Genomic DNA, 18,942 nt, shown 5'->3' with positions numbered 1-18,942 from the left:
AAGTAAGGACCTGTGTAGAGAAGAGAAGGTAATCTGTCCTTTTAAACTGTTTGCTTGTTGGTTAAATATGATATACTTTGCATTAATTGTATATTTTTATGCTTTCTCAATGTATTCTCATGAGATTATATGCTTCTTAAGAAGATTACATCATGCATGTGTCTTTCATATGAAGTTGCTCAGCATCTATCAGACTGAAGGAATCAAGCTTAGTCTTTAGTTAATTGCTACAAGCTTTGGAAATGACCCTTTTAAACTTTACTTGCTTTATGAAGACATCAGACTATGTCTTCTAAGTATCTAATGAGAACATCCTGTTTAGTGCAATAAGATTTTTTCAAGAAGATTATTCATGGCCAAGGATACTTGGATCCAAACTAATGGTCTGAATATACTGAGTGGTACTGAACTGCATTCTAATCTAGTGTCACAATATTGGACTTGCAGGGTTCTCTAACTGGGTGATATTCAATTAAAAAATAGTACACCCCACAGATAGAAACTGAAAAGTCTCCGAAACATATGTACTCTATGTGTAGTGTACTCTCTCTTCTCATCTCTTTCCTTATCCTTTCCCCACCGCCCCCCTCCATTTTTCTTCTTTCCTTCCCTTCCTTTTCCTTCCCTCTCTTCTATTTTGGAAGAAAAAAAAATGCCAATCAGTAATTCTAAATTAGTTTTGTGAACCACAGTTTGAAAAAAACTACCTAAACTGTAGTGGAAACCTGCTGTCTGTATTTCCCTTGATACAGCTCCTCTGATCTTCTGGACAGACATTTTGGCCTTTGGTCTATTGTCAAGAGGATACCTGGCCCCCTATTATGTGCAGACAATTCCTTTGGTATTGGCCCTCAGACTATTTGAGAACTTTGTGTTGCTGATAGATTTTTCTGCATCTTGTGGTTAGCGCACTTGACCAGTCTGCTCCTATAATAGAGCTCCTCCTCCCCTGATATCTACCAGCTGAAGTCCTGCTCATCAGTCAAGTCAAATACCATCTCCCTCTCAAAAAGACTTTGCAAATACCCAGTCAGAAAATCTTTTCTTCCTTCCATAGTAGCATACTTTTTTGTACATCTGTTCTGACACTCACCTGTAATCAGATATTTTGCATATATTTGGCTCTCTAGTCAACTTTTGAATTTCTTTGCAGGAACTGCTTTTTTTTGTATCCTTTTAGTGAAATACAAGAGTATCCACAATCAAAATGACAAAGCAGGATTTGGGGAAGCTATAGAATGACTCCAGTTTCCTTATAGTCATATATTGGGCTCCACAAAGTTGTTCAGAACAAAGATGAAGTAATTTACACTGCAGTAATTTCTGCAAGTGTATATTTTCAATCTCTCCTTCAAGAATCTTTTCATATATTTACGATGCCAGAATAAAATGCGATAGAATTGAACAATGTTCTATCTAGCTTAGACTAATTTTTCATTGATGCAAGTACATTTTAGATCCTGCCAAGAGAGTTTATTGTGGGAAGTGTTTCTTATTTAATGATCCTTCATGTGTAGACTCTGAGGCATTGTTATTACAGGGTGCTGGTCTAAGTCTAATTACTACATTAAGTTCATAGTGTTTTAAAATGGTTTACTTTCTCAAATGGGCAGACCTTGATAGATTAATTCTGAAAAAGAGTCTGAGAAATCAACTCTACGAGCTAAAGCACATTTATATATTTATACATATGGATCTTTTTTTTAAGTGAATCATGAGTTAGCCTATGAAAAACGGTTTTCAACTTTTGTAGCCTTCCTCATCAAAGACAGTAGGAACTGATATGCCTTAGCTCTCATTTGAGTTTATGTTAAATGCTTGTCAAAATAAGCCTTCATAAATACTCACTGCATTTGTGAGCAATGGATTTGTTGGCATGCATTTTTTCTTTTTGTTCTTCCAAAGTTTGATATTTTCAGTTCCCCAGTCATTTTATTTATCAACTATTTTGCTATGTGTGTGCAAAGTTGCCCTTAAAGTGGGCTACATAGTCATGTCTTCATATCTGCTAAGCTCAGGTGGTTTATAAAGAGAGACTAAATTCTGTTGGTGTGATATACTTATCTTTATGGAATTTTTGTTGGTGGAATTATGTAGTTTTATTTAAAACTTTATTTTCAAACTGTGTTTGAAATTCTTCTGAGGGTTAAAAAAGAACCTTCTTTAAGAAAGCATCTGTGTATGGTTGATGAAGTTTTACAATCCCAGGCTCAATTCATTAGATATTGATTATCAATAGGGAAAGAGGAAAGAAATTAATTGAGTTAGAAGTTAAATAAAATTTGCTAAATAAAGGAGACTTTCCTGGGTGGAAGAAGCCTAACCTCGGGTTTTGCAGAGTCTCTTCATGGATATGAAGCGATGCTGACATTTTTCTTCACTTTCCTAATTTCTGACCTGGAAGGAAGAAAAGGACACAGCAGGACAATGGATTGACTCGGGACCGCCACAACACACAATTCCGGGAAGTGCTCTTAACTTTCGTGGGCAATTCCTCTGCACTAAGTGGGCTTAGCTAGCTGCCAAGTGGCACAGCAAGAGGTGACTGAAACCACAGTAAACTCTTGCCATCCAAATAATGATAGCCAGTGCTTTTATAGTGCATGATTTGGGTCAATCTTTTGAGATAGGTATTCTTCTTCTTCTTCCCATTTTGTAGATGAGAAAACTGACTCAAAAAGAGTTTAGGAAACTTGTCCAGGGTTATATCACGCAAAAGAGGAAGAACCAGGATGTAAGCCAGGTGCTCTGCTTTCAGTGCCTATGTCCCCAAGCTTCCCTTTACTACCCGTCTCTCAGGTAACCCTGGAGGTAGGACAGATGGCACTAAAAGCTCTCAGTCCACACAGGGCTCAGTGCCCACACTACTGAGGGGAGAAAAATAAAGGTTGACCCATAAGTAGACCAAAAAGCCAGTATTTAGGTGAAAAGTCATCACTAAGAAGTTGTGTACATATTGATTTTCCTACTTGACTGCAAGCTTCCCTTCAGGAAGCTTTCCCACCTGTACCAGGGCCCTGTGGTACTTACCTATGAAATTACATGTGGCACAGAATATTGTAAATGCCTCGTAGCTCACTGATGGCAGGGACTGTGTGTTCTTATCCACACTTGTATTCTCTGTGTTCAGTGTAATATTCGGCATATATCAGGAGCACAGTAAATATATTTGAATAGATGAATATTCTTGAAGGAATTTGTTTAAATTTAGCCCTCTCAATGTCTCTCCATTGAAATATGTCTGTTTAAAGCAGTAAATCACATCCAGTTTTTCTTTGTCCTATGGTAAGAAAACCTGTATAGAAAAATCAAGATATATGTTAACTGCCTCTTGTAACATTTTTACTTCTCTCAGTTATTCACACCTTTTCTGCTTTGCCTAAGCATCAGCAGTGATGGCCATTTTCATGGTGGCAACCTCCAGAATGGCTGGCATAATGCCCAGAAGGAAATAAAAGACTTCTAATGCTTGGAAGGAAATAAAAGACTTTCATATGGTTGATCTGGCCTGAAGAAATAATGGACTTCTATGCAGTTGATCCTTTTTTTTCAAACCTATTAAGTGATGAAAAACACACACAGACATTTTAGTAGATAAATGGGACCTTTGGTCTGTTTTCTTCCCTTTTTATAATTTTGAATGATCTTAAACTATCTAGTCAAGTAAATATCTCATGTGGGAAAATGATTTTTCCATTAGAAACATTAGTACTTAATAAATATTTTTTTGCATGAATGATGACCTAAAATGTATTTTCATTACTTCTCTATGGAAGTTTCCTTATACTTAGAACTAAAATAATATGTGAGAATACTTTTTTTGGTTTATCTCCTATTGAGATAAATGCATTTTAAATTATTTTGTATATTTTATGAAACAGTCTTAGCTGTATTTTCTAACTTTGTAACATTTGTATGATGTAGATGGAACTGATTATTTATCCTGATATTCATAGTTGGTCAAGTTAGGATTTAGCAGTGAGGTGACTTGACGAACGTCACAGCTGGGCGGTATAGACTCCTTCTCCAGGACACTTTTATTCCATTATACAGTATCTCAAGGAAGGACAACTCCAGAAATCAGTCACATAGGAAGGAATACCTAGATCTTCTGTTGCCTTCTCCTTCAGATAGACGGCTTGAAATGTCTCTGAGAAATGAATATCAGTGTACTATTAACTCAAGTTATTGAGCGCTTGCAATTTACAGAGCAAGGAGCTAGTATCTTGAGAAGTGGGGAGGTGATAATCTGCCTTCACAGAGGTCAGCAATGAAATAGGGGAAATTGGCAAGAGCACAAATAACAGGTGAGTGTGAATGAGCAAGTGGGGTAAGGAGGGGGCTGGAGCGATCCCCACAGCTTGAGCCAGGCCCAAGGGTCCCAGTTGGAAAGTTGGTTCCCAGAAGTGATAGGTTTCAGGTGTTCTCTTAGTGGTTGGGGGATTTTTCGAAAGGCCTCACCAGTGGAGTTAAGATAGCAAACTGGTTGGAAGATCCAAGAGAGTGGGTCTGATGGAAGGGGTGCTGTCCACCAGTCCTGGTCCAGTGGCCTGATCAATGCAGCATAGTTACCTGCATGTGGAGCAGGAGTGCAGGCTGGCTGAGGAAGCAATTGCAGCATGGTTGACAATTTGACCACAAAGGTTGCTTCCTTATAAAGTGAGTTGGTGGCAGAATTGTCATTTTGCCATGTGCCATAAATATAAAATTGAGTGGAATAACCAAACATCTGGATGGTATGGGTGGGTCAGTGGCACAGGCAGGCCGAGCATGTGTGCCCAGAATCATGGCAGTTGCAGAGTTAAAGGAAAAGGTCACACTACTCCAGTCATAGGGAGAGTCTTCATGTACGTCTCAGCAACTTCCAGTCCCTGTGGGATGAAGAGGTGAAAGCAAAGCTTGGGTTTTCTTCTACAGTCAAACATAAGAGGTCTTTTGTCTTGAATATATTTTGGTACCACAGATCCACACAGCTACCAGGAAGCCAGTCCCCCTAGGATCACAGCAGCAAATACATCCCTTTCTAGCAAATGGTATTCTACATATCTGAAACTGTAAGACACCATGTACATGTTTTTTTCTTTAAATGTTGCTTATTTATTAAATAGAATAAATTAATTTTGATGTTAAAACCCCTATTAGTACATAACCACTTTCCCCCCTAAATCCATCCCACTGATTAGATTATATAAAATGTTTCCTGGCAATAGAAATGTTTAGTGTTGTCCTGTTAAACAACTAAGTTAACCTATGTGAACATACTTTGCAAATTACAAAACGAATAATTAAGTTACTGCTATTAGATGACTGGCTTTAAAAAATGTGTTGATTGGAAAGTCTATTGGATATAGTTAATCATTGATAAATTAATCAGTGCTCTCTCAACCGCTTATTTGAATGACCTACAGTTCCTAGTTAAGTGTTGAATTGTCTTATTGAGTGTTGTGTTACTACTTTGGGGGTTAGAAGTTAAATGTGATATTTTTCATGTTGGTTTAGAAAACCATAGTTTTTTCGTGATACCTGAGAAAACCTTAGCATTTTCTCTCTTCCTTGCCTCAATTGCTTCTCATGCTTCTTTTCACCTCAAAAGGCTGGGAAGAGAAAGCACTGTGATTGCTAGTCTACTTGATTTTTTTTGAAGCTTTTTCATTTTTTATCTTCATATTCTTTAAATCTATACCTTCATCTTCTGAGCTTTTCCCTTTCTTCTTCCTGCTGTTCCTCTCTTATCATTGTCTCTATCTTTCTTTCTTTTCTGGTGAATTTTAATTCCTCCTCTAGCCAGGCCTTAACCAACCTAGACTCTTTAGTAGGTCCCTACATGGTCCCCTGGCACCTTTGTTATCGTTGTCCTCCTTTTCCTCCTCGTCATCTTGTCTTGGTGTGGTTTCTTCCCATGGGCATAACTGTATTTTAGCCGAGAGTGGGACATCTTTTCAGGTTTCCAAATCCTGAACCTGGCCTTATAATGATGAAAAGACGTACTTTCCTAGCACTGTGTTGTCTCCCAGCAACTGTTAGGGTTGGTCAGTCTGCTCTGGCAGTAATAGTCTCTGAAGGTCTTCGAGGACAGGGGTTACCCTCACCAGCTCTGTGTATAGTAGGTGTTTGCACGGGACACCACGAGGCATTCTGCCTTCAGTACCAAAACATTAGGAAGCTTCTTCTAGAACGTGTGGCCCTGCTTTGCTGTGACCACAGACCCATCCCAAAACTGGCTGCTATTGTCATGTACCTTTAGGCCTTTCTTCTAAGTGTCCACCTTCTCTTTAAAGTGCTACTTCCAACATTTTCTCAAAATGACTCATTTGTTTGGATTTTACAGAAGGCAAGGAGATATATGGCCAACTGAGAGGAACTTGGGATATAACTCTTAACTCTCTAGAATTTCCGGTTGACTTAAATCATTTGATCTCCTTAAACTCCCTCCTGCATGATTCTGTACAAATAGTCCTCCATTTTATCTGGAAGACAGGACTTACAGGAATTGCTTTGGTTACCTTGATTTTCACTCTTTTGCTTCTTTTCTGACTATTTTTCTCCTCCAGTGGTGGCAGGGATGGGGATAGGGTCATGGAAAATGATTGACTTGAGTCCATACCTAAAGTTGCTTTCTGACATCCATTCCCTCTCATCTTTAGAACATAACCCCAGCTTTCAAATGGGCACACTGCCACCCAGCTAAATGCTGTATTTACTAGACATCCTGCTGTTCTAGTGGCCACATAACTAAATTCTAGCCACAAAATGTAAGTGGGGGTATTTTAGAGCATATCAAAGACATCTCCTTAAAAATGGGTGGCGTAGCCTTCATTTTTGCTTCCTCCCTCTGTTTACTGGAATGTTGGTTTGATGATTAGAGCTTGAAGAACAATCTTAGGTCATGAGACGGACAGTCTACTAATGATAGTAGAACAGTAAGAATAGGACTTGGGGTCCTTTTGACTATAGTGCTACCATGCCAACCCTGCATCACCTACTTCTTGGCTTTTACATGAAAGAGAAATGAATATCTCTTTTCTATAAGCTACAATTATTTGGAGTATTTTTTTGTATGCAGCTAAACTCAATCATAATTAATATAAGAGTATAATTTTCAAATAATAGAAGTATAAAGTATGCTTAACACTGGAAATACACTGAATATAATTCAAAATAATATGATATTTAGAACATGAAGAGCTGAATTAACTCCTGGGTCTATTATAACTTAATAGTGTGTGATATTATAAAAAAGTCTCATTGGCTGCCATGCATTTTCTACCTCTTTTGATTCTTTTGGCAATGCAGATTAATACTGAGAAATAGTTTTGTTACTTTGCATCAATATTCCTAATTCTAATACAAAGCTCTAGACATCTAGGGAAACTTTTGGAAATATTCCTTCTGAAATCTATTTTGCTAATGTATTCTGGGACTGATTCTGTGGTTTTTTTTTTTTTTTCACTTCTTGAATGATGGTGGTAAGAATGTGTAAATTACAGTGTGATTGGTGATGCTTCTTACAAGCTTTATGTATTTTTGGTCAAGGAGAGATATTCAAAATAAAAGAATTTTCATTATCTTTGAGTTTTCATGTTATTATGTATCTAATGTAAATCTTTTTTTCTAATTGTAAAATATACATAACATAAAATTTACCATTTTAACTATTTGTAAGTGTACAGTTCATTGGCATTAAGTACATTTACATTGCTATATAATCATCACCACCATCTATCCCCAGAACTTTTTCATCTTCCCAGAGTAAAATTTTATAGCCATTAAACAGTAACTCCCCATTCCTCCCTTCCTCCAGCCCCTGGCAGCCAGCTTTCTTATTTTCTGTCTCTACAAATTTGACTAATCTAGAAACCTCATGTAAGTGGAATCATACAATATTTGTCTTTTTGAGACTAGCTTATTCCACACATAATTCTTTTGCTTTACATGGGAAAATATTTGATCATAAATTACTGGTTAAGGTTGTGTTTCTTACGTTCATCTTCTGAAGTTTTCATCTTCTGTAGTAATTATAATGGATGTTAAAAGAGCAGATAGTGTGATAAAATAGGGTTTTGGAATCATGAACTTATGAAATACAGTACAAGGTAGAAGTCACTATATAGTTATGTGTTTTTTATATCATAAAGACAGTTGAAACATAAAACAAGAGTTTTAACAGATAGGAGATATGAGGTAACAATGAAAACATGAGGCATTTTAGCCAATCAGGTAAGTTTTCTGTCACCCTGTATAAGAATATAAATGTCACTTGTAGTATCATTTGATTTCCTCTATTATCTGACTATTAGAAATAGATAAAATATGATTTTCAGATAAAGTATTAAAGTTCACAGATTAAGCAGTGATCCCACTTGGCTTATACTCTCTGTGTAACAACTGGTAAATTATTTTTTCTTTCTTAGAATGTATAGATTTTTGGGATTGAACAATAATCTCTAAAAGGAATTAAGATGTCCATGATTATTTGTTGCCTTGGGAAAATATTGATGATCTTTGTTACCTCAAAATTAACATTTTGTCATTGATCTAACCATTTTGTTTTGTTTTCTAAAGCTTGTATCATTTGTTTTTGCTTCCTCTTGGTTTCTGCAAAGGCACTTCATGCAAGTACACTTTACTGAAACCTTTGTGGTAGATTGGTAGCTAAGAGTCTTTCAAAAAAATCTGTTGAAAGAAGAAACATGATAGAGAGTTGGCATGATAGGAAGTAATACAACTGTACTTGCAAATCTCAGACATTATCCCACAATTTGGGTGTAACTCTTCAGCTGACAATTAAAATCTTTGTTTTATCAGTCATCACCCAACCCTAACAAATGGGTGAGGCATTTATCTGATTTGTATTTTCCCCCACAACTTTCTCCCTCACATTGTAATATTCTATGATTAGTATTCAGTGAGTTCTTAAAGATGATTGATGGGCCTCAAAGATATACTATACACATCTTATTTACATTATGCTAGAGCAAAACCACAGCACAGAAGAGCTCCTAAGACTCCAGTAGAAATTTGAAGACAATTTTGATGCTCTTGTCCACTCAAAAATAAATCTGCTAATACTGTAATGTTTTTTCCCTTGCCAGGACTCTCCTTGCCTGGTGTCATTTCTTGAGCTCTCCTGGGAGGAGATTAGTCTAAAACAACAAAGTAGCCAGATGTCTGGTTCTGACACAGTCCCAGAGGCCAGGCTACAGTAGGCAACAGAAACCACGTGGGGCTGAAGATCAAAGATACCTGAGAATTACTTATGGGCACATAGTATGTGTCATTCCCATTATTAACAGTCTGAGAAAATTTGTTTCTCTGATTAACCCTTTTGTTGGAGTAACCTTAAATTTTAGTGTATATATTTCTTTTTTTGATATGTTTTCTTTTGTATAGTTTTGAGAAGTGCACATAGCACAAAAGAGAAATGAAAAGGAACTCATGTGCTTGATTGAATTCTCTCAGCTGTTATTCTTATCCTACATAGATATGCTATCCAGGGTGTAATCATTTGTCATGAAATAAGTGGGCATCATGTTCCAAGTTAAATTACAAATTATTCGTCAGCAACTGCATGTTTTATATGTATGAAGAGCTGTTCTTAAAGCCCCAATCCTTACTTTTAAAGTACTGTTATTTCAACTTTTAACTGCTTTAGAATGGGGATTTTTTTTTTTAGATCACAGCTTCCTGGTCTTAAAATGAATTCAGAATAAATCCCAGTGGTGGGAAACCTAGCTTATTAATAGTTGACCCCTTTCTTTTCACATTGGTATTATAATGAAATGCTAATTTAAAATCCTTGTTGTTCTTTACCTGTTTGCTTTATAGGTATAATTTTACATTGCTTAGACATATACAAATTTGGAAAATATGGATACATTTGCTAGTTTGAGTTAGTCTTAATCCTAATAGTTCTAAAAGCTTTTATGTATTTTAGGTATTTACTTATTCCAAGGGATGGGTAAAAATCTAATTACAAGTTCCGATGTCTTAGCCTCTAGATGAGTGTATTGAAAGACAGAACAAAAGGTTTTGGTTGGCCTGGCCTCTTGTTTTTGTTTCTGCTCAACATCATCATGTAACAACAAAATCGTGTAAAAGCCTTATTCCTGCTTTCCTTGAGATATAATCATAAACCATTGTTATCAAGAGCCAGCTTTCGCGCTTTTAAGTGCTATAACACATTCTTTTAACATCTAGTAATATAAACTTGGCATAAAAGCTGTAAAAATGTCTTTAAACCTAATTGAAGATATGTGTCAGCAATATAGTGCAGAGATTTCATGTTCTTTGTGCGGTGGTCAAGGCTTCCTTTAACTCCTTGAGGAAAATGAAGCTCCTAGGAGCAGTTTATAAGGATTAATTGATTTATCTCTTTGTTTCTAGATTTAAGTATTGAAGCAAGGGTAAAATTGGCTTCTTGCACAAAGAACTGGAGAGGCAACTGTTATTTATTTTTTTCAGAGCCGAATTTGTTGTTACCTCAGTGACAAAGGGTGATGTGTGTTTTCACTCTTTACACCTGTGTTTCCCTTACTGGCTTAGCCCCTTGTGAACAATGCCATTGGCTTTCACCGAAGAGTCTGGTTATCTGTTTTCCTATTCTAAATGCAAGTTGAGTTAGTTAATGATCACTGTACCATAAATATTTCTAAGCCCTGGTTAATGACTTATTTTAAGCAGGTAATATTCAGGGTAACAAAACACCTCCCAGCACCACAATATTATTGTTAAACACCAATGAAGTGGGTAATATAGCGAGAAATGATCTAAGGGAATGAGAGTACATTGTCACTGTGGTCCGGAGGTAGAAGCATTCCACTCTGTGGTGCTTCAGGGGATCCCCCTTCCTCCCTCACCCCCGAGACACACATGCTCATGTACACAACACACCCACACATTTGAAATAGGGATTTGCTAAGGAGAAGACCAAAAGACAACTCCTCTTTTTAGTTTTCAGAAGCTGTCAATGTTTTAGGCCACTAACCTATTAATGTATTCATCTTGAGTTGCTTCATTGGCTGTCGGTGCTCCATTGCTCACCCACCAAACCCTCCCCTTCTCCCCCTTCTCCCCCTTCCATCTACCTTATGAACCATTACTGTGTGTACTCTCTTTATGGGGCACCTCTCCCATAACACTGTGTACAGAAAAGTGCTTAATTATGACTAAAAAATTAGATCTTACCAAATTTAAGGTTAAGAGTATTCGTTTTCTTGTTCTTGCTTTTTATTTATTCATTCTACTGTCCTTCCTTATCCATAGATTTCTTTTTATATTAGCTCCTCCTCTACCCTGTCATATTTTCTCTTTTTCTTCATCTTGTAGTTCTTAATTATGTTTCATCATTCTGTCTGTAGCTTTCTAGGACAGGTTCTGGTTCAAAATAAGAGATAAGTTGCAAAACAGGCAATTAAGATCTCTTTTAAACTTTTTTCAGTAACTTAATGCATAGCGACTTAGTACTTGAGTGAGTACTGAGGTAGGAATCTAAACTTTTTATGACAGGACTATGTACTAAATAAAAATGCTTGCAAAGAAATTAAATTGGCTTTGTTAGAATGTGATGATTCAATATGTATTTTAATTTCCCTTAATTTTAAAAGCTTTGAAAGTAAGAGTACAATCTTAAACTTTTCCTTGTGATCTATGATGGTCTGAAATATCTTAAGAGCTACTTATTTACTTACCTTTTTACTTGTTTGCTAAATTTATTTAGTTTTAATTTAAAGTTATATTTAACCTTCCCCGAGGTTTGGAGGAATAGCTCCAGAACATCTATTTTTTTTTTTTTTTTTTTGCAAGTTAGTAACAAGAGTTTATTTTTCTTTTTTTTTTTTTTTTTAATAATTATTTTTTATTGAAGGGTAGTTGACACACAGTATTACATTACATGAGTTTCAAGTGTACAACACAGTGGTAGAACATTTATATACATAATTCTAGGTTCCAGCTATCACCCTACCAGGCTGTTACAATATCTTGACTATATTCCTTATGCTATACATTACACCCCGGTTACTTATTTATTTTACCATTGGAAGTCTGTCCTTTTTTTTTTTTTTTTTTTTTTTTGTGAGGGCATCTCTCATATTTATTGATCAAATGGTTGTTAACGACAATAAAATTCTGTATAGGGGAGTCAATGCTCAATGCACAATCATTATTCCACCCCAAGCCTAATTTTTGTCAGTCTCCAATCTTCTGAGGCATAACAAACAAGTTTTTACATGTAGAACAAATTCTTACATAATGAATAAGTTACATAGTGAACAGTACAAGGGCAGTCATCACAGAAACTTTCGGTTTTGCTCATGCATTATGAACTATAAACAGTCAGTTCAAATATGAATACTGATTTGGTTTTTATACTTGATTTATATGTGGATACCACATTTCTCTCTTTATTATTATTATTTTTAATAAAATGCTGAAGTGGTAGGTAGATACAAGATAAAGGTAGAAAACATAGTTTAGTGTTGTAAGAGAGCACATGTAGATGATCAGGTGTGTGCCTGTAGACTATGTGTTAATCCAAGCTAGACCAGGGCAATAAAACATCCACGTATGCAGAAGATTTCTCTCAGAACGGGGGGGTGAGGTTCTAAGCCTCACCTCTGTTGAACCCCAATTTCTCACCTGATGGCCCCCCTGCGACTGTGCCTGTCTTAGGTTGTTCCTCCCTTGAGGAATCTTACCCGTCTCTGGCTAACCAGTCATCTTCCGGGGCCATACAGGGAAATGTGAAGTTGGTAAGTGAGAGAGAAGCCTTATTGTTTGAAAAAGTTAGCTTTTTACTTCTTTGCATATTTATGCCCTGTAGCTTCTATGCCCAGCATTTGTCTTGAGGTATCTTTACCACTTGGAAGAATTATGATACTCGGTAAATTTGATATGAGGCACGAATTCTATTTAAGGGTTGTAATTAGGAAGGAAGAAGAAAAGCTATAGAAGTAGCAGGCGGAAGAAAACATGGGAAGATTGATTATTTCTTTGATATATCTTCTTGTAGAGTAACTTCAGCATGGATAGGTTTTAAGCTACTACTTAAATTGCACACACACATTAACATAATAGGAGTATAGTTACATAACCAAAGCATATCTGTAATTACCAGCCATCTGCAGTGAAACCAAGAAAACCAGTTAGGCACCTTAGGCATTTGTGAAAACTTATCTATGATATGGTGGATATTGTCCAAATGAACTTGAACAGTCTGAGAGAAATCAGACAAATTAAAACAACCCATTCCTGGGGACTGTTCACATGCCATATGTTCTTTTAACAATAAATAGTTTGTAGTTGTAAGACTTTGGAGCGCTACAATTTGCACTTCTCCAAATTCTTGGTTGAGTTCCAACAGTATAGATCCAGTCCAATTTTGTTGTTTTACTGTATGCACAGGCCAGCTTAGATATCTCCTTCCTCATTCCCATGGCAGGTCCAGGAACTGGTGGGATGAGTGCATCTACAGCTGTAGCAGTGCGTGGATCTTTGTTGGGGTTTTTTGATGATCATCTTCTGGCATGAGTCTTCCAGAGGGTGCAGATGTTGGAAGTTCTTTTTCATATCGTATCTTAGTTCATTTTCGGGGTAGCCCAATTAGGCTTTGATCCTCTGTATAAACACAGAAAGACCCTTTGCCTACACTTTTATATGCCCTTTATACCCTTGTGTAGAACTCGTTGGAGGTTACCACACAGGAACTGCCCTTTTTTTTTTTTTTTTTTTTTGCTATCACTAATCTACACTTACATGACGAATATTATGTTTACTAGGCTCTCCCCTATACCAGGTCTCCCCTATAAACCCCTTTACAGTCACTGTCCATCAGCATAGCAAAATGTTGTAGAATCACTACTTGCCTTCTCTGTGTTGTACAGCCCTCCCTTTTCTCCTACCCCCCCATGCATGTTAATCTTAATACCCCCCTACTTCTCCCCCCCTTATCCCTCCCTACCCACCCATCCTCCCCAGTCCCTTTCCCTTTGGTACCTGTTAGTCCATTCTTGAGTTCTGTGATTCTGCTGCTGTTTTGTTCCTTCAGTTTTTCCTTTGTTCTTATATTCCACAGATAAGTGAAATCATTTGGTATTTCTCTTTCTCCGCTTGGCTTGTTTCACTGAGCATAATACCCTCCAGCTCCATCCATGTTGCTGCAAATGATTGGATTTGCCCTTTTCTTATAGCTGAGTAGTATTCCATTGTGTATATGTACCACATCTTCTTTATCCATTCATCTACTGATGGACATTTAGGTTGCTTCCAATTCTTGGCTATTGTAAATAGTGCTGCAATAAACATAGGGGTGCATCTGTCTTTCTCAAACTTGATTGCTGCGTTCTTAGGGTAAATTCCTAGGAGTGCAATTCCTGGGTCAAATGGTAAGTCTGTTTTGAGCATTTTGATGTACCTCCATACTGCTTTCCACAATGGCTGAACTAACTTACATTCCCACCAGCAGTGTAGGAGGGTTCCCCTTTCTCCACAGCCTCGCCAACATTTGTTGTTGTTTGTCTTTTGGATGGCAGCCATCCTTACTGGTGTGAGGTGATACCTCATTGTAGTTTTAATTTGCATTTCTCTGATAATTAGCGATGTGAAGCATCTTTTCATGTGTCTGTTGGCCATCTGTATTTCTTTTTTGGAGAACTGTGTGTTCAGTTCCTCTGCCCATTTTTTAATTGGGTTATTTGTTTTTTGTTTGTTGAGGCGTGTGAGCTCCTTATATATTCTGGACGTCAAGCCTTTATCGGATGTGTCATTTTCAAATATATTCTCCCATACTGTAGGGATCCTTCTTGTTCTATTGATGGTGTCTTTTGCTGTACAGAAGCTTTTCAGCTTAATATAGTCCCACTTGTTCATTTTTGCTGTTGTTTTCCTTGCCCGGGGAGATATGTTCAAGAAGAGGTCACTCATGTTTATGTCTAAGAGGTTTGTGCCTATGTTTTCTTCCAAGAGTTTAATGGTTTCATGGCTTACATTCAGGTCTTTGATCCATTTTGAGTTTACTTTTGTATATGGGGTTAAACAATGGTCCAGTTTCATTCTCCTACATGTAGCTGTCCAGTTTTGCCAGCACCACCTGTTGAAGAGACTGTCATTTCGCCATTGTATGTCCATGGCTCCTTTATCAAATATTAATTGACCATATATGTCTGGGTTAATGTCTGGATTCTCTAGTCTGTTCCATTGGTCTGTGGCTCTGCTCTTGTGCCAGTACCAAATTGTCTTGATTACTATGGCTTTATAGTAGAGCTTGAAGTTGGGGAGTGAGATCCCCCCTACTTTATTCTTCTTTCTCAGGATTGCTTTGGCTATTCGGGGTCTTTGGTGTTTCCATATGAATTTTTGAATTATTTGTTCCAGTTCATTGAAGAATGTTGCTGGTAGTTTCACAGGGATTGCATCAAATCTGTATATTGCTTTGGGCAGGATGGCCATTTTAACGATATTAATTCTTCCTAGCCACGAGCATGGGATGAGTTTCCATCTGTTAGTGTCCCCTTTAATTTCTCTTAAGAGTGACTTGTAGTTTTCAGAGTATAAGTCTTTCACTTCTTTGGTTAGGTTTATTCCTAGGTATTTTATTTTTTTTGATGCAATTGTGAATGGAGTTGTTTTCCTGATTTCTCTCTCTGTTGGTTCATTGTTAGTATATAGGAAAGCCACAGATTTCTGTGTGTTGATTTTGTATCCTGCAACTTTGCTGTATTCCGATATCAGTTGTAGTAGTTTTGGGGTGGAGTCTTTAGGGTTTTTTATGTACAGTATCATGTCATCTGCAAATAGTGACAGTTTAACTTCTTCTTTACCAATCTGGATTCCTTGTATTTCTTTATTTTGTCTGATTGCCGTGGCTAGGACCTCCAGTACTATGTTAAATAACAGTGGAGAGAGTGGGCATCCCTGTCTAGTTCCCGATCTCAGAGGAAATGCTTTCAGCTTCTCGCTGTTCAATATAATGTTGGCTGTGGGTTTTTCATAGATGGCCTTTATTATGTTGAGGTACTTGCCCTCTATTCCCATTTTGCTGAGAGTTTTTAACATGAATGGATGTTGAACTTTGTCAAATGCTTTTTCAGCATCTATGGAGATGATCATGTGGTTTTTGTCTTTCTTTTTGTTGATGTGGTGGATGATGTTGATGGACTTTCGAATGTTGTACCATCCTTGCATCCCTGGGATGAATCCCACTTGGTCATGGTGTATGATCCTTTTGATGTGTTTTTGAATTCGGTTTGCTAATATTTTGTTGAGTATTTTTGCATCTACGTTCATCAGGGATATTGGTCTGTAGTTTTCTTTTTTGGTGGTGTCTTTGCCTGGTTTTGGTATTAGGGTGATGTTAGCTTCATAGAATGAGTTTGGGAGTATCCCCTCCTCCTCTATTTTTTGGAAAACTTTAAGGAGAATGGGTATTATGTCTTCCCTGTATGTCTGATAAAATTCCGAGGTAAATCCATCTGGCCCGGGGGTTTTGTTCTTTGGTAGTTTTTTGATTACCTCTTCAATTTCGTTGCTGGTAATTGGTCTGTTTAGATTTTCTGTTTCTTCCTGGGTCAATCTTGGAAGGTTATATTTTTCTAGGAAGTTGTCCATTTCTCCTAGGTTTCCCAGCTTGTTAGCATATAGGTTTTCATAGTATTCTCCAATAATTCTTTGCATTTCCGTGGGGTCCGTCGTGATTTTTCCTTTCTCGTTTCTGATACTGTTGATTTGTGTTGACTCTCTTTTCTTCTTAATAAGTCTGGCTAGAGGCTTATCTATTTTGTTTATTTTCTCGAAGAACCAGCTCTTGGTTTCATTGATTTTTGCTATTGTTTTATTCTTCTCAATTTTATTTATTTCTTCTCTGATCTTTATTATGTCCCTCCTTCTGCTGACCTTAGGCCTCATCTGTTCTTCTTTTTCCAATTTCGATAATTGTGACATTAGACCATTCATTTGGGATTGCTCTTCCTTTTTTAAATATGCTTGGATTGCTATATACTTTCCTCTTAAGACTGCTTTTGCTGTGTCCCACAGAAGTTGGGGCTTAGTGGTGTTGTTGTCATTTGTTTCCATATATTGCTGGATCTCCATTTTGATTTGGTCATTGATCCATTGATTATTTAGGAGCGTGTTGTTAAGCCTCCATGTGTTCGTGAGCCTCTTTGCTTTCTTTGTACAGTTTATTTCTAGTTTTATGCCTTTGTGGTCTGAAAAGTTGGTTGGTAGGATTTCAATCTTTTGGAATTTTCTGAGGCTCTTTTTGTGGCCTAGTATGTGGTCTATTCTGGAGAATGTTCCATGTGCACTTGAGAAGAATGTATATCCCGCTGCTTTTGGATGTAGAGTTCTATAGATGTCTATTAGGTCCATCTGCTCTACTGTGTTGTTCAGTGCTTCCGTGTCCTTACTTATTTTCTGCCCAGTGGATCTATCCTTTGGGGTGAGTGGTGTGTTGAAGTCTCCTAGAATGAATGCATTGCAGTCTATATCCCCCTTTAGTTCTGTTAGTATTTGTTTCACATATGCTGGTGCTCCTGTGTTGGGTGCATATATATTTAGAATGGTTATATCCTCTTGTTTGACTGAGCCCTTTATCATTATGTAGTGTCCTTCTTTATCTCTTGTTACTTTCTTTGTTTTGAAGTCTATTTTGTCTGATATTAGTACTGCAACCCCTGCTTTCTTCTCACTGTTGTTTGCTTGAAATATGTTTTTCCATCCCTTGACTTTTAGTCTGTACATGTCTTTGGGTTTGAGGTGAGTTTCTTGTAAGCAGCATATAGATGGGTCTTGCTTTTTTATCCATTCTGTTACTCTGTGTCTTTTGATTGGTGCATTCAACCCATTAACATTTAGGGTGACTATTGAAAGATATGTACTTATTGCCATTGCAGGCTTTAAATTCGTGGTTACCAAAGGTTCAAGGTTAGTCTCTTTAGTATCTTACTGCCTAACTTAGCTCGCTTATTGAGCTGTTATATACACTATCTTTAGATTCTTTTCTTCTCTCCCTTCTTGTTCCTCCTCCTCGATTCTTCATATGTTGGGTGTTTTGTGCTGTGCTCTTTCTAGGAGTGCTCCCATCTAGAGCAGTCCCTGTAAGATGTTCTGTAGAGGTGGTTTGTGGAAAGCAAATTCCCTCAGCTTTTGTTTGTCTGGGAATTGTTTAATCCCACCGTCATATTTGAATGATAGTCGTGCTGGATACAGTATCCTTGGTTCAAGGCCCTTCTGTTTCATTGTATTAAATATATCATGCCATTCTCTTCTGGCCTGTAGGGTTTCTGTTGAGAAATCTGATGTTAGCCTGATGGGTTTCCCTTTATAGGTGACCTTTTTCTCTCTAGCTGCCTTTAACACTCTTTCCTTGTCCTTGATCTTTGCCATTTTAATTATTATGTGTCTTGGTGTTGCCCTTCTTGGATCCTTTCTGTTGGGGGTTCTGTGTATTTCCGTGGTCTGTTTGATTACTTCCTCCCCCAGCGTGGGGAAGTTTTCAGCAATTATTTCTTCTAAGATACTTTCCATCTCTTTTCCTCTCTCTTCTTCTTCTGGGACCCCTATAATACGGATATTGCTCCTTTTAGATTGGTCACACAGTTCTCTTAATATTGTTTCATTCCTGGAGATCCTTTTGTCTCTCTCTATGTCAGCTTCCATGCGTTCCTGTTCTCTGATTTCAATTCCATCAATGGCCTCTTGCATTCTATCCATTCTGCTTATAAACCCTTCCAGAGTTTGTTTCATTTCTGCGATCTCCTTTCTGGCATCTGTGATCTCTTTCCGGACTTCATCCCATTTTTCTTGCGTATTTCTCTGCATCTCTGTCAGCATGTTTATGATTCTTATTTTGAATTCTTTGTCAGGAAGACTGGTTAGGTCTGTCTCCTTCTCTGGTGTTTTCTCTGTGATCTTTGTCTGCCTGTAGCTTTGCCTTTTCATGGTGAT

The 18,942-nt window shown here is 37.3% G+C and overlaps 1 protein-coding gene across 7 annotated transcripts in view; it reads left to right on the top strand.

Annotated features, from left to right (window-relative positions):
* The window catches only part of SLC10A7 (solute carrier family 10 member 7), a 251,904-nt gene that overhangs the window by 28,942 nt on the left and 204,020 nt on the right, over positions 1-18,942 (top strand). The window contains exon 5 of one of the 7 annotated variants that reach the window (XM_036888987.2): positions 9,093-9,741. The exons of the other annotated variants lie outside the window; for them this stretch is intronic. Coding sequence (XP_036744882.2) covers positions 9,093-9,206 — 114 coding nt within the window. The 3' untranslated portion in view covers positions 9,207-9,741. Of the gene's footprint in view, positions 1-9,092; positions 9,742-18,942 lie in introns of those variants that run through there. 7 annotated transcript variants of the gene reach the window in all.

Source organism: Manis pentadactyla, chromosome 1, assembly GCF_030020395.1.
Source record: "Manis pentadactyla isolate mManPen7 chromosome 1, mManPen7.hap1, whole genome shotgun sequence".
Classification (NCBI taxonomy): domain Eukaryota; kingdom Metazoa; phylum Chordata; class Mammalia; order Pholidota; family Manidae; genus Manis; species Manis pentadactyla.
Note: the sequence above shows the minus strand (reverse complement) of the source record. Positions and strands in the feature narration are given on the sequence as shown.